Source organism: Myotis daubentonii, chromosome 2, assembly GCF_963259705.1.
Source record: "Myotis daubentonii chromosome 2, mMyoDau2.1, whole genome shotgun sequence".
In the NCBI taxonomy this organism is placed as follows: domain Eukaryota; kingdom Metazoa; phylum Chordata; class Mammalia; order Chiroptera; family Vespertilionidae; genus Myotis; species Myotis daubentonii.
In genome coordinates, this window is record NC_081841.1 from 198,524,144 (window position 1) to 198,541,145 (window position 17,002).

The 17,002-nt window shown below is 36.9% G+C and overlaps 1 protein-coding gene across 3 annotated transcripts in view; it reads right to left on the minus strand.

Annotated features, from left to right (window-relative positions):
- Nucleotides 1-17,002, minus strand: part of ADAM9 (ADAM metallopeptidase domain 9) — a 94,862-nt gene that overhangs the window by 34,198 nt on the left and 43,662 nt on the right. For all 3 annotated transcript variants that reach the window (XM_059685347.1, XM_059685346.1, XM_059685348.1), the window contains 5 exons: nt 16,111-16,282; nt 11,428-11,520; nt 9,997-10,192; nt 6,915-7,020; nt 5,561-5,744 (listed from right to left, as the gene is read on the minus strand). In XM_059685347.1, coding sequence (XP_059541330.1) covers nt 5,561-5,744; nt 6,915-7,020; nt 9,997-10,192; nt 11,428-11,520; nt 16,111-16,282 — 751 coding nt within the window. The remainder of the gene's footprint in view (nt 1-5,560; nt 5,745-6,914; nt 7,021-9,996; nt 10,193-11,427; nt 11,521-16,110; nt 16,283-17,002) is intronic.

Consider the following 17,002-nt stretch of genomic DNA (forward strand, 5'->3'; position numbering starts at 1 on the left):
GAGCTCCCAAAAGTGAAAGTGATAGAAAGCCTACTAATACATTCATACTAGATCTGTAGAAGCAGAAAAGTTCGAGGTCAAGAGAACAAAAATCTAACCTGGATCAAAAAACTGAGTCACAAAATAAAAGGCATCCAAATTGGAAAAGAAGAAGTAAAATTGTCATTATTCACAGATGACATCATACTGTACTTAGAAAACCCTAAAGACTCCATCAAAAAACTACTAGACTAAATAAATGAATTTGGCAATGTAGCAGGATACAAAATCAACACCCAGAAATCTATGGCTTTTTTATACACCAATAATGAACTCACAAAAAGAGAAACTAAAAAAAAAATCCCATTTACCATCACAACAAAAAAATTAAGATACCTAGGAATAAATTTAACAAAGGAGGTAAAGGACCCGTACTCAGAAAATTATAGGACGCTGAAAAAAGAGATAGAGGAAGACATAAACAAGTGGAAAAATATACCATGTTCATGGATTGATAGAATCAACATCATTAAAATGTCCATACTACCCAAAGCAATCTATAGATTCAATGCAATCCTGAATAAAATACCAATGGCATATTTCAAAGACTTAGAAAAAACTCTCCAAAAATTCACCTGGAATAAAGAAGGACCCCGAATAGCTGCAGCAATCTTGAGAATGAAGAAAAATGTTGGAGGGATCACAATAGCAGATATCTTGCTATATTACCAAACCACGGTTCTCAAAACTGCCTGGTACTGGCATAAGAACAGACATATAGACCAATGAAACAGAAGAGAGAACCCAGAAATTGATCCAAGCCATTATGCTCAATTAATATTTGACAAAGGAGGCAAGACCATACAATGAAGTCAAGACAGTCTCTTCAATAAATGGTGTTGGGAAAATTGGACAGATACATGCAAAAAGATGAAACTAGACCACCAACTCACACCATACACAAAAATAAACTCAAAATGGATAAAGGACTTAAATATAAGAGGGAAACCATAAAAATTTTAGAAGAACCCATAGGCAGCAAAATAGCAGACACATGTTGCAGCAATATCTTTACCACTACCGCTCCTAGGGCAATGGAAACGAAGGAGAAAATAAACAAATGGGACTACATCAAAATAAAAAGCTTCTGCAAAGCAAAAGAAACCATCAACAAAACAACAAGAAAGCCCGCTGCATGGGAGAACATATTTGCCAGTGTTATCTCCGATAAGAGTTTAATCTCCAACATTTATAGGGAACTCATACAACTTAACAAAAGGAAGACAAACAATCCAATCAAAGAATGGGCAAAGGACCTAAATAGACACTTTCTGAAAGAGGACATACAAAAGGCCAAGAGACATATGAAAACATGCTCAAAGTCACTAATAATCCAAGAAATACAAATCAAAACAACAATGAGGTACCATCTCACAACTGTCAGAATGGCTATCATCAACAAATCAACAAACGACAAGAGCTGAGGAGGATACAGGGAAAAAGGAACCCTCCTGCACTGCTGGTGGGAATGCAGACTGGTGCAGCCACTGTGGAAAACAGTATGGCGTTTCCTCAAAAAATTAAAAATTGAACTTTCATTTGACCCAGTAATCCCACTTCTAGGAATATATCCTATGAAAACAGAAACACCTATCAGAAAGGATATATGCACCCCTATGTTCATAGCAGCACAATTTACAATAGCTAAGATTTGGAAACAGCCTAAGTGCCCATTAGCAGAGGACAGGATTAGAAAACTGTGGTACATCTGCACAAAGGAATTCTAAGCTGCTGTAAAAAAGAAGGAATTCTTACCATTTGCAACAGCATGGATGGAACTGGAGAGCATTATGCTAAGCGAAATAAGCCAGTCAGAGAAAGATAAATATCACATGATCTCACTCATTTGTGTAATATAATGAACATAAACTGATGAATAAAAATAGAACCAGAGACATAGAAGCACTGAACAGACTGTCCAATCTATGAGGGAAGGTGGTGGTGAGGGGGTAAGAGATCAACCAAAGGACTTGTATGCATGCATATGAGCATAACCAATGGACACAGACAGTAGTGGGGTGAGGGCATGTGCTGGGAGTGAGGGTGTCTAGGGAGAGGTCAATGGGGGAAAAAGGAGACTCATGTAATTTCACTGTTTATTTTAAACAATATAGAATTTAAATTAAAAAAAAACTGAGTCACGAGCTCTCAATCAATTCCCAGATTTGAGCTATATTACAGACCCAGAACCCTTAAATGAAGGAGAAGATGGGAACCCTTCAGAATTGGTGTATAAAGCACGTCTGGCCATTTCTCCCTCCAAGCAAACCTAAAAGAGAACAACCCGTTGTATTGCTCAAAATTCTGTCCACTGGGAGGATTTTCCTTCACCACTGTCCTTCAGGAATGTTCCAGAGCAGGGCTACTGTGCTACAGGCCCTCCGCTTTATTTGCAAAGAGTACAAACTTCCAGTTATAATAAGAAGAGTAAGTTCTGGGCATCTAATATTTAGCATGGTGATTATAGTTAATAACACTGTATTATACACTTGAAAATTGCCAAGAGGGTAAGTGTAAATGTTCTCTCTCTAAACAGAAGAAAAACTTATTCATGTGAGATGATGGATAAATTAACAAACCATATTGTGGTAATCATTTCACAATATATATGTGCATCAAATCATCACATTGTACATCTTAAGTTTATACAATGTTATATGTCAATTATATCTCAACTAGAGACCCGGTCCATGAAATTCGTGCACTCAGGAGGCAAGGGGGTCCCTCAGCCAGGCCTGTGCCCTCTCACAATCTGGAAGCCCCGTGATCAATAGCCCCACAGAGTGAGGCCCCACCCACCCGCCGCAATGCCACCAACCAGGTAGCCTGGGCCTCCCTCTGCAGGGCCAGAACTCTGTGATCAGTCACCCTGCAGAGGGAGGCCCTGCCCACCCACCGTAGCCTGCTGGTCGGTGACCTGGGCCTCAGTTTTTGGGGCGATCAATTGTGGAGCCCCCCGATCAATCATCCCACAGAGGGTGGCTGCCACCCTCTGTGGGGCAATCGCAGAGTCCCCCCAATCGATCACCCTGCTGGCCGGTGGCCTAGGCCTCCCTCTGTGGGGCAATCGTGGGGTGATGGCGGGCCCCCCTGACCAATGGCATTGCACCTGCCTTGGCTGGCCTGGCACCAGTGCGTGTCATTGCATGGTCGTCTGGATGGTTGTTCTACTGTTTGGCTGTTCAGTCGATTTGCATATTATACTTTTATTATTATAGATAATGCTGGGGTGGGAGAGGGGGGGGATGCCATCAAGGGAGAAGCAAAAATGAAAGATACAGGAAAGAACTGCAGAAACAATATCTGGGATTCTGGGTTCCAAATCTCTTTAACTGATTTTGTTTTTAATAAATAAATTTTCTGTTATGCTTTAATTCAGACTTAGCTGAGTTTTTGTGAGATTTAAGAATACTGACTATAGCCCTAACCAGTTTGGCTCAGTGGATGGGGCGTCCACCTGCGGACTGAAGGGTCCCAGGTTCGATTCCGGTCAAGGGCATGTACCTTGGTTGCGGGCACATCCCCAGTGGGGGGTGTGCAGGAGGCAGCTGATCAATGTTACTCTCTCATCGATGTTTCTAACTCTCTATCCCTCTCCCTTCTTCTCTGTAAAAAATCAATAAAATATATTTTTTTAAAAAGAGTACTGACTATAATTCATAGAGTAAAATTTCATAAATTCAAAAAAGTTAAATGTATACCGTTTCAGAAATACAAAAGTATACTCACTAGCACATAGAATCCAGGAATATATCTACAGAAAAATTCAACTTTACCTGTATTTGCTCCAGGAATATAAAGATAATTTAATGTTAGGAATTTTATTGATATGACCTAGCACATCAATAGGCCAAAACAAAAAAAAAGTATTATTTCAATAGCTGATTTTTTTTAACTAATAAAATTTAAAATCGATTCTTTTTAAATACTTTTTAATTAGGGTTAAAAGGATATTCCATTAAATAAAAAATATTATCTAACCAACCCAATAGCTAAAATAATAATATAGCCTTTGAAGGCTAGCTGTATTCCCAGTCAAAGTATAAAATCAATAAGAAAAACACACCAGTTTCTAAATGGACAAAGATATCAATAAGAAAATCACAAAAGAAGGAATAAATATATAGACACCAAAAAATTTAATATCGCCGAAACCGGTTTGGCTCAGTGGATAGAGCGTCGGCCTGCGGACTGAAAGGTCCCGGGTTCGATTCCGGTCAAGGGCATGTACCTGGGTTGCGGGCACAGCCCCGGTGGGGGATGTGCAGGAGGCGGCTGATCGATGTTTCTCTCTCATCGATGTTTCTGACTCTCTCTCTCTCCCTTCCTCTCTGTAAAAAATCAATAAAATATATTTTTTTTAAAAAAATTTAATATCACTAATAATCAAGAAAGAGTAAAATAAAAAGCTTTAAGACAATAGAAGCTAATCTTGACTATCATATAGAGAATTAAAACACTTATTTAAAACTGGTTGGAAGGTAAACTAGCAATAACTTTTATAAAGTGAAATTGGCAAAAATATATCTAAAACTTTAAAAGTATGCACACTATTGTCTAAGAAGACAATTAAGATATTCTGAAATTTTTATTTATAAAGCCATTTATCTCTGCATTGTTTATCATGACTGAAGCAGTCAAGTATATGTAGTGGGAAGGACAGGGACAAAATATAAGGCTCTTTTTATAAGCAGGAAACTGAACTGGTCTGAAAACTTGGTAGAAATTGAAGTAACTTGAGGGTCCACCTTGTCTTTCACTTGTTACATAATCAGTCAATTGTGTTCTCTCCTCCTCCTCCATTCTCCTCTGAGTTGGTGTCTTCAACTTGTTCAATAATCCCGTATCCTTATATCTTTTGTAAATGGCTTAAGTTTGCCATAAGCCTTCTAGTTCTGCTCCTGCTTCATGGCATTTCTCAAAGAATTCTTACAGCTTCTGTCCTACTCTTAATTACTGTTCTTTAATTACTTATTCCAAACAAGTTCATCTTCTCATATGGCATCACTGGCATTAAGTCAGAGGCTGGCTAAATCTTGGCTCATATCTGATCCAAACAGCTCTGGTCAGGATAACAGGGAGCATGGGCAGGACAAACACTGAGATTTCTAGTACAGAGACACACGCGGATGCACATGCCCCCCCGACCCCGCCTCAACACACACACACACACACACACACACACACACACACACACACGACCCTGGAAATCACCTTGGTGTCCCAATAATGGCAAACTGACTAATAAATTATAGCTCATTGATAGGGGAGGGGAAAATGCACAGCACATGGCAACATGGAAACCACAGGTGATAACATAAGAAATCTGGATAGTAGAATCATAATTATTCTTAATTTTGTTCTTTTTTTTTCTTTTTTTTCTTAATTTTGTTCTTGATGGCTTCATATTTTCTCAAATCTCTATACTAAACATAATTTCTTTTATAATCAGAAAAAAAACAATCACTTTGCATAACAATTTTAAAAATTTTACTTTATAAATAGAAAACATTTTAATTACCTTTCCAACATCACATCTTGTGCCTTCATTCACCATCCCAGGATCTGGAACATCTGATCCTAGCTGAAAATCCACACCCCAACATTTGGTGCCTCCACTGGGGGTCAGAATAATAGCAGGCACAATTCCAAATACAGGCATGTCTTGGACATTCTCACATTGAAGTTTTCCACACAAAGCATTTCTATAAAGATAGAAAAATAAATGTAAAATGTATCAGTATAGATACAATAGAAAAATTATATATATGCAGATAAACAGAGAGTGTTCTACTATTTAGCTGAAGGGAATCTCAACAGAAAGAGTGTGTGAGAGCAGCAGAGATCAAAGAAGCTCTCTTTAAATACAGCAGAGAAGGGCAGAGGTAAATGGATGCTGAGGTACAAATTAGTAGGGTGTCAGGCGGTGCTGATGCTCCTTTTTGCACACCTAATCCCTCCTCACTATCTATCTAGGGCTCAAAAAAGTCTAATGAAGTGTCTTATAAATATAACTTTATAAATAGAAAATAATAGAACTATATCAAAATACAATGGTGCCCAGCCAGCATGGCTCAGTGGTTGAGCGTCAACCTATGAACAAGAAGGTCACATTTCAATTCCCAGTCAGGGCACATGCCTGGGTTGTGGGCTTGATCCCCAATGTGGGGCGTGCAGGAGGCAGCCGATCAATGATTCTCTCTCATCATTGATGTTTCTATCTCTCTCTCTTTCCCTTCCTCTCTGAAATCAATAAAAATATTTTTTTCAATTGTGTCTTCTTTAAAGAAGTATGGTAAGAAAAAAATTAGATTCTGTAATGTAAAATAACTAAGAAAGGACTCCACCCTTCTTGGCTTGGCTCTGAGTTACTTACTTGAAAACTCAATCCATAACTCATCAATACACCAAGGCTGTGTGAGTTAAATGCCCTTCCCAAATCCTTTCATAACACACTAAGTACCCCTAACATCAACTGTTATGATGCTGCATTGAAATTTTCTATTTAATTTATCACTTTTAAATTATAGAGCGAGAACAAAATAATAAAATACAAAATTAATTCTGTACCTCTATAAATTTAGCAAAACAACCTTTTAATGAAAGGAATAAAAAGGAGGAAGAGTGTTTATTTGTGGTTCTTAATGTAGAATATAAACAAAGATTCTAAAAACCATTCGATTTCAGACAGGTAATGTCAGAAGGGGTGACTTATTTAACCAGTTCTATTCAGTCTCCCTGAAACCTTGTGTTGCAAAATTGTAAGTCTGAAAAGTTAGGTATTTAAAGGGGAGAAAGCTGGCAGTCACAAGGAGTTATAAAAGATGACTGTTCTTGCAATCATTCATTTTCCTTTATAACCTCCCGTCACTTACCCAGTGGCACACTTCTTGTATTCATTACCAGAGAAGCCACAATTGCCAAATCTGTCACCTTTAGAATTCACATCAATGAAACAATCTTTTGGGGCAGCCTTGGCTTCTGCAATGTTAATAAAAAAAAATTTTAAGTTCTGGCAATTTATTTCAGGAAGAAAAGTATTCCCTATGACAGTCCATACAACTGGATGAACTGCCTCAATACCTTTGAAAAAGTTTCTAGCCTTACAGGGGGGAAAAAATTTGTTCCACACTTTATACTTAACAACCAACTGTAAAAATAAAGCTCAGACTATACTTAAAAGTTAGCCTAAACTCAAACACTCAAGGTCTAAAAGAGGTGCAACTATAAATAAACAAGATGAAACTATAAATAAATTAAAACCCGCACACAGTATGGTAGCATTTTCAGCATAGTCATTCCCACTGCTCTCAAACACATTTATTGCACTCCTAGTTAAATCAGGTGGGGAAAGATTGATGAAAATATTGCCAGCTATTATTTGGTTTTTTAATTTACCATATGTGGTAGCTTAATTTAGGTATTCCTAGTAATCAGATCAGTGGTTCTCAACCTTCCTAATGCCACGACCCTTTAAATACAGTTCCTCATGTTGTGGTGACCCCCAATTTCATTGTCACAAATTGAACATAATTAAAGCATAGTGATTAATCACAAAAACAATATGTAATTATATGTGTTTTCCGATGGTCTTAGGCGACCCCTGTGAAAGGGTCGTTCAACCCCCAAAGGGGTCGCAACCCACAGGTTGAGAAGCGCTGAATTAGATAGACTGATAGCCATGACAACTGATGAAGTAGCAGTCCAGCCCGGCCGGTGTGGCTCAGTGGCTGAGTGTCACCTATGAACCAGGGGGCCAGGTTTCAATTCCCAACCTGGTCAGGGTTCATACCTAGGCTGCGGGCTCAATCCCCAATAGGGGGCATGCAGGAGGCAGCTAATGATTCCCTCATCATTGACGTTTCTCTCTCTCTCCCTCTCCCCTCCTCTCTGAAATCAATAAAAATATATTTTTTAAAGTAGTAATTCATTCTGATATAAATGTATCACTTAATATTCAATTTTTCCACTTAATTATACATTCCTAAAATACTTTACTTAAAAATATTTTAAGCTAAAATGCCAGTACTTTCTATATAATACAGGAAATTCATTTGCCTATATTACACATCTAATACTATGTTGTTTATTTTAAAAGAAAATGGATATGAGTGAAAAGACTTGGAGGAAAAAAGGGGCAAAGGATCAAGTAATATGAAAAATGAATGCAGAATATTTGTACAGGGTAAATATCATATAGCAATACCTAGCAAAGCTCTCCTATAGGATGGAAATAGCTATAAGAATTCCAGAAAATATCCAAAGAAAAAAATTACTGTGGTTCCTTTAGTCCTAGACTTTTTTACAGGCCACTATAACATCTTTGCTAAATAACAGTACTTACTTCATTAAGAATGCCTATCTGAAATTACTTTTTTAGTCTGGAATAACCTACCTATTCTTGCAAAGTATATATATCACAAGTTGACAGAGCTCTACCACTTTTGTCTCCATAGCCTGAGTAACATAAATAAGCCCCGTTTAATTCTTAAATAGTCTTCTCTCCTCCTGCTTATCTTATCCACCTCAAGAGAAGGAGTACATCCCTAACCGGTTTGGCTCAGTGGATAGAGCATCGGCCTGCGGACTGAAAGGTCCCAGGTTCGATTCCAGTCAAGGGCGTGTACCTTGGTTGTGGGCACATCCCCAGTAGGAGGTGTGCAGGAAGCAGCTGATCGATGTTTCTAACTCTCTATTCTCCCTTCCTCTATGTAAAAAATCAATAAAATATATTTTTTTTAAAAAAAGAGGAGTACCACAGAAATTAAAGACAACAGAAGTCTGGTCAAAATCAACAACTCTAGGTTCGAAGAAATAAATCCAGCATTTTAATCAAATGCCCAATGGGTATGAGATTGTCTGATTGCTTCTGATATCACCAGACAAGGTGGGGGGGGGGGGAGATAAACTCAGGTATTCGAATTCCCAGTTTGATCACTGCATAAATAAGCTGAAAGCTATGTGTGTCCTGCAGAAGACGTTTATTTCCTGCAATGATAGAGCTGGGATTGTTACAAATGAAATCCAGAATCTCATTCTCCAATTGGCTGAATTACATCCCAGGATGAACTTCCAGCCTCATAGGTGTCTATTGTTACATTGAGGACAGTGATTGTGAAAGAATGAGATCCTGAAAGCTGAAATGGAGATATGTGGGAAGACCCTGATGAAGCTGGGGATACTGAACCCCTAGATTCTGATGAGTCTTCTCTGCCGGGGAAGCAGCCTCTTCACCCCATCTAAGGGGATTAGGCATGCACTGCCTGAGCGCTCGAACAGAATCATCCAGGCTTCCTGGGTCTCAGGCCTGCCAGCCTGGGGACTGTAACTACACCGTTAGCTCTTCTGACGCTACAGCTTGCTGACGTACCCTGCAAGAGACCTGCCATTCTCTGTGATTATGTGAGCCAATTCCTCATAATAGTGAATGCCTACCATGGGAAAAATCAAAACGTAGCATTACCAAGAGGCCATCTAAAGACCTGAACAAGTGAAAAAATAATCAGCTAGAAAAGGTAAAAGTGGTTTCCTCAATGAATGGAGATGGTACTTGCAAGTACACTTTATTTTTTCATAAAATCTTTAAATAATTTGGATCTTTATGTGTAAATATAAGTCTAATAAAAATGAAAACTTTAAAAAGAGAATCAGAAGAATTTTTGAACATCCTAAATATCTATCAGTAATAGAACAGATTACATTTATGTAATAGAATACTCTATTGCATTATCATCTTAAATGTAAATCTCAATACAGATGGATCTCAAAAATATTTTGAGTGAAAATAAAAATAGTAGACCCTAATGTATATCCCCATACTATTTATATAAATTTATTAAAACTAAAATTTGATATTATGTATATGTGTATATATACTGTAATTTTTATTTCCACTTTTAACCAAAACTAAAGCAAAAAACAAAATCAAAGCAATCAATTATAAATAAAATATCTTACTTGAGCCAAAGATGACTTGACACTGAGCATCATAATATTGGCACATGCCGTTGTAACAATAGGCTTTGTTATTCTGGCAAGGATATCCATTCTGAATAAAAACATCTGGCTGACAGAACTGAGAAGTACCATTGCAGTATTCTGGAACATCACATTCATTGGTTTTTCCTCTACATAAAGTACCTCCTGGAAGAAACTAGGGTAATAAGATTCAAATGAAACAAGAATATTAGGACAATTCCCACAAATTAATCAAATTTGAAACTATGATATCTATATGTATAAAAGTTCTAATAACAACAAAAGATTACATAACCCAATGGAAAATGAACAGAGGCCAATAATAGGCAATTAATAAAAGTCATGAAATACAGAAAAAAAAAATAACCTCATTGATAATCAAAAGAAATGCAGATTTGCCTTACTGGTATGGCTCAGTGGTTGAGCAGCGACCTATGAACCAGGAGGTCATGGTTCAATTATAGTCAGGGTACATATCCGGTTGTGGGCTCAATCCCCAGTGTGGGGCATGCAGGAGGCAGCCAAAAAATGATATTCTTTCATTATTGATTTTTTTTTCTCTCTCTCCCTCTCCCTTCCTCTCTGAAATCAATAAAAATATTTTTTAAAAAGAAGAAAATGAAAATTAAACAAAGATATAAAAGCACATTAAACCTATCAAACTAACCAGGATTATAACACTTGCTAGAAACCAATCTTAATGTAAGAAAACAAGCATGTGACTAGACTGGTGGGTATAGGATGGTAAATCTGTGGGAAGTATGTAAAATGTGTGTCAAAAATGTTAATATTCATACACTGCCCCCAAAATACTACTTATAAACAAAAATTGGAAGCAATCCAAATGCCCATCATCAATTGACCAGGTAAAGAAATTACAGTATAACCACACAAAGAAGTACTAACTATATAACCATGTAGAACTACACAAATGGAAGAAAGCCCATTGTATCTTATTGAAAATACCAATAGGAAAAATATATGTATCTATGTTTAGCAACTTAACCCCCCCATGCATGCATGTGCACACACACATTCACACACACACACACACAATCACATCTATACAGAAAAAATAACTAAATTAATAACATATTATCAAAAATGGCTATGTCAGGCAGGTTAAAATGATAGTCTTCCACTGTCTGTTTTCTATACTTTGGTACTGTGGAATTTTTAATAAAAAACATAGATTACTCTTAAAATTAAAAAATGTTTCTACTTAGGAAAAAAATCTTATTAGATTGTAGTAAAGAGAATGTGATGCATAACTACAAACAAGTGCCATAAAATGTTTCACGTAATCATGTAATAAAAATAATGCTCTCTTACAGATCAGAGAAAAGAAATTTTGATATATAATATTGTTCCTTTTTCTATTTTTTTTCAAAATAGGGAGGAATTTCTTACCAGACAGTCTTTGCAACAGTCACCATATGCACATTCAGCAGATGATTTAAGCTTACAAGTACTTCCTTCACAACAAGGGTCCAATTCACATTCCTGTGAAAAGAAAATGACTGGCAATAAAAAAATAAGTTATTGTCATCAATAATCATTACTAAAATTCTTATCTTAGACCTCAAATCTATCTCTTTCTAATCTGACAATAGCAATTAATCTCTGGAAACAAGTCACTATGCTGGATTTGTCAGTGATTCTTTAGTTGCAACTACCAGGTCTCAACATACATCGAAGGATTGAAATCATTGAGAGTATGTGTCTTCATCTGCTGGTACTGCCAGAACAAGATACCATAGATGATGGCTTAAGCAAAAGAAATTTATTATGTCACAGCTCTGGAAGCTAGACATCTAGGATAAAAGTTCCAGCCAATTCAGTTTCTGGTGAGGACTCTCTTCCTGGCTTGCAGACAGCTGCCTTCTTGCTGTATTCTTAAAAGGCCTTTTTTCAGTGTGTGTGTGTGTGTGTTCAGAAAAGGAGAGCAAGAGAACTTTCTAGAATCTCTTCTTATAAGGACACCCGACCTATCAGATCAGAGATCTGTCCCTAAGATCTATCCCATATGAATTTAGGGGTGACACATTTAGTCCATATAGTATATTTAACCATCACAAGGAAATTAATGCATTTCTCTTCATGCTCAGGGTCTGACTTCTCTGTTGAGTGGGTCTTCACCCTATGTGGACATTCTTTTCTTTTTAATTTAAATTCTTTATTGTTTAAAGTATTACATGAGTCTCTTTTTTCCCCCCATTGACCTCTCCCCAGCTACCCTTAACCCCAAGCACAAGTCTCACCCCCCTATGTCCATTGGTTTTGCTGATATGCATGCATACAAGTCCTTTGGTTGATCTCTTATCCACCTTCCCTCATAGGTTATACAGTCTGTTCAATGCTTCTATGTCTCTGGTTCTATTTTTATTCATCAGTTTATTTTGTTCATTATATTCCACAAATGAGTGAGATCATGTGATATTTATCTTTCTCTGACTGGCTTATTTCGTTTAGCATAATTTATGCTCTCTAGTTCCATCCATGCTGTTGCAAATGATAAGAATTCCTTCTTTTTTACACCAGCATAGATTTCCTTTGTGCAGATGTACCACAGTTTTCTAATCCTGTCCTCTGCTAATGGGCACTTAGGCTGTTTCCAAATCTTAGCTATTGTAAATTGTGCTGCTATGAACATAGGGGTGCATATATCCTTTCTGATAGGTGTTTCTGTTTTCTGGGATACATTCCTAGAAGTGGGATTACTGGGTCAAATGAAAGTTCAATTTTTAATTTTTTGAGGAAACGCCATACTGTTCTCCACAGTGGTTGCACCAGTCTGCATTCCCAAAAACAGTGCAAGAGGGTTCCCTTTCTCCAAATCCTCGCCAGCACTTGTCGTTTGTTGATTTGTTGATAGCCATTCTGACAGTTGTGAGATGGTACCTCATTGTTGTTTTGATTTGTATCTCTCGGATTAGTGACTTTGAGCATGTTTTCATGTGACTCTTGGCTTTCAGAGTGTCATCTTCAAAAAGTGTCTATTTAGGTCCTTTGCCCAGTTTTTGATTGGATTATTTTCCTTTTGTTGAGTTGTATGAGTTCCCTGTAAATGCTGGAGATTAAACATTGGCAAATATGTTCTCCCATGCAGTGGGCTTTCTTGTTGTTTTGTTGATGGTTTCTTTTGCTGTGCAGAAGCTTTTTATTTTGATGTAGTCCCATTTGTTTATTTTCTCCTTAGTTTCCATTGCCCTAGGAGCTGTAGCGGTAAAGATATTGCTGCAACATGTGTCTGCTATTTTGTTGCCTATGGCTTCTTCTAAGATTTTTATGGTTTCCCTTCTTACATTTAAGTCCTTTATCCATTTTGAGTTTATTTTTGTGTATGGTGTAAGTTGGTGGTCTAGTTTCTTTTTTTTTTTTTTTTTTTTTTGCATGTATCTGTCCAATTTTCCCAACACCATTTATTGAAGAGACTTTTTGACTCTATTGTATGGTCTTGCCTCCTTTGTAAATATTAATTGAGCATAATGGCTTGGGTCAATCTCTGGGTTCTCTGTTCTGTTCCATTGGTCTATAGGTCTGTTCTTGTGCCAGTACCAGGCAGTTTTGAGAACAGTGGCTTTTTATCTTTCTTGGCTTCTCCCACCCCACTTTGGGCCACCATTGCTCTCCAACCCCACAAGCTCCTACCCACAGAGACACCTACTCTCCTATGTTCCAACTGATGTCTTCAGCTCTGAATTGTTCAGGAAAGAAGGGAAAACAGAAGAGAGAAGAAGATAGGGGAAAGGAAGAAAAGGTGAGAAAGGAAGGAAAACTAGCTTTCTTATTTCTTATTAAAATAAGATGTCACCTTTGAGGGAGACGGGGTTAAAAAAAAATACATGGAACTTTTTGCATTACCTAAGAGAAATGAAAACGTAAGTTCATGTAAAGACTTGTAGGTGAATGTTCAAGCAGCTTTTTGTTTTAATAGCAAAATACCAGAAACACCACAAATATACATCAAGAGATGAATTGACAAACTATAGTTTATCCATACTATTCAATTTATTGTAGTTTATCATACTATTGTTGGTAAACAACAATACAAACAAATGAGTTACTGACACTGTAGCAATGTGGATAATCTCGAAAGAATTATGCTGAGTGAATGAAGCTAGACAAAAAAAGAGTATTCCACTTACATGAAACTCTAGGAAATGCACACTAATGTGTAATGTCAAAAAACAGATCAGTGATTGTCTGAGGAGAATGGGGGATTACCAAGGGTTGCAAAGAACTTTTTGGATGATATTTTCATTATCTTGATAGTAGTGACAGTTTCACATCTATATATATAAAAGCCAAGCAACAGAAATGCCAGAATGACTGGAACAACCGGTCGCTATGACAGGCACAATGGAGAAGTGCTTGTGTGCGGGACAGGCAATATATGGAACTCTTGGTACTTTCCACTCAAATTTGCTTTGACCCTAAAACTGCTCTAAGAAATAAAGTTGATTAATTTTTTTTAAGCTTAATGATAAGCAAGAGAGAGGAAATATTAGAACATATTCACAAAGGACTTTGCCCATAATACATGAGTTGCTAGAAGTAGATTTAAAAAAATCAACAGCACAACATATAAACTTATGCGGGATATAAAATAACTCAGAAGAAAATTATGCATATGGTCTAAAAGCATATGAAAAGTGATAAAAACTAAATGAAACTTGAAGCAAATATAATCAGTTGAGAGGGTATATAGGAGGAGCTAGAGCTTATGGAAGTTTTCACATTCCACAAAATCCTACAGGAAGAACTCTATGTTAATAATAGAGTGATATGGTTCTAACTTCCTTTTCCCTTCTATAAATACCTCTCTATCTTGGCATGTAGGCCAGAGTGTGCACATGTGATCATGTAATTTTTGTCCTTCATTTTGTTTATGTGATGTATCACATGTATTGATTTGCCAGACTTGCATCTCCAATGGGTGGAAAGAGTGGGAATGAGGGACATCTGTAATACTATCAACAATAAAAGTATATTTTTTAAGAATAAATTATTTTTAAAAACATAAAATATGTAAGGATAAAGAATTGAGAATGCCTGGAAAGGCAAAGAATTTGGTCATCCTAATAGCATAATGTTAATTTAGAAATTAAACATGCTTTATTAGGCCTTATTTTCCTCATTTGAAAATGAGGATATAAAAAATATCAATCTGTTTGGTCTACTGTGAGAATTATACCATGTAAAACATAGAGCAGAAGTCCTGACATGCAGCAATAATGCGATGAAGGCCAATTACAATTTCATCATATAATACACACTGCCTTTCCATAATGGGAAGTCTTCCAGCAAAGCCAGGTGTGGTCGGGTGAAAAAGAAGAACTTTTGGGAAAGACTGAGAATAGAGTGAAGCTTACACAAAAATGAACAAATTCCTTTTTTTATTATTGTTTAAAGTATTACAAATAGTAGTACATATGTCTCTCCCTTTTTTTTTTCTAATGACCATCCCCCAGCCTCTCCTACCTATGCCTAGGAGGAGGCCATTTGGAGAGGAGAATGGCTAAGATACAGAACAATAATGAAGAGGAGCATGGGTTAATGGAAATAAGTATGGGCATCAGGTGTGATAAAACCACAGCTCAGTAGGTAAACTAGAGGTTAATTAAGGAAGGATGTCAATTTCAGTGCTAAGAACTTTGTTAATGAAGGGCTCTGGAGAATGAGCCAGTTTCAATTTACTATTAAAATGAGTTCAACCAAATAAATATTTCTGCAGTGGCAGTGCCAGGCAGAATGTGAGAGCTTACAAGTAGAGCCAAGTGAAAAACTGAGTCAGTCTTTAAAGTAAATAAATGACCCAATAACCATAACAGAAATGGTAGAAGCTAGCACAAAAAAATAAAGAGTCGGCATGGCGCTTTCCTTGACATCAAAACAGATGACACCATTGGTTATGTTCTGGGAAGGAGATGACCAGTCCCAGGAACACGTCCCCACAAGAAAAATGCCAATCCTCTTTCTGCCACTAAGCTTTATTTTAGCGCCTGTGCCACAGTTGCCCACAGCAAGCTATTTTATTTTTTGCAAACCCTGAAGGAATGTAACAAAGCAGAAAGCAAACATTCAACTGACCTTTGGAGAACCACAGTCACACTCTTCCCCGGGGTCCACCAACTTATTGCCACAGAAAGGAGCACTATAGGCTTCATCAGGCTTGGGAATATTAAGAAGGCAGTTTCCTCCTTTATTTAAAGTTAACTTCTCGAAGTCCTCTGCACTGCAACTGCTGAAGTTCCTGGAACCTCTATAATAAACATCAAGAAAAAGAACTCATGTCACAGCAATTACTCTTTTCAAAAAATGTATGTCATGTCTTCAACCAACTAGAAATGAATATTTAAAACAGCAGTTAATAAGCTAACCAAAATAGAGAGAAATGAGAATTAATGTCTATTTCTAAAATATATAAAACATTATTTCACTTACTATATAATAATTACTATTTGGATTACAATATATTATACCTCTATTAAAAAATCTTCCAAACAATCACTTTCATTGAAATATAATATCATAAATCTCATCAGAAGACAGTTTAAAGATTATCTAGTCCTATCCAGAATTAAGTTTTATTTATATTCCATAGTAAAAGGTCTTCAAGTATTCGGAGCTAGCTATACGTTTACCCAATCTTCTTTTCACTTATTGTCTTACTCAGTCACTATAAAATATTTTCACATATTCCCACTAACTATATTTACTTTTGAAGACTTGTGGGAAACACACCCAAATATACAACAAGAATCTTTGAGAAATCCAAGTCACATTAAAATTTTATCGGGGGAATTTAGTGTCCTGAAAGAACCTCTTTTTCATCAGGTTGAGCAATGTTGCCAAAGTAGCAGTGGGAATAAAAATGGTTGCATTATAGTGTTTGAGGAAGCATCCTATCTGTAAATCCCAGGAATCTAAGGAACAGTTCCTTCCTGTGAAATTTTGTCCCCTGGGTATTCAGTTTACACTC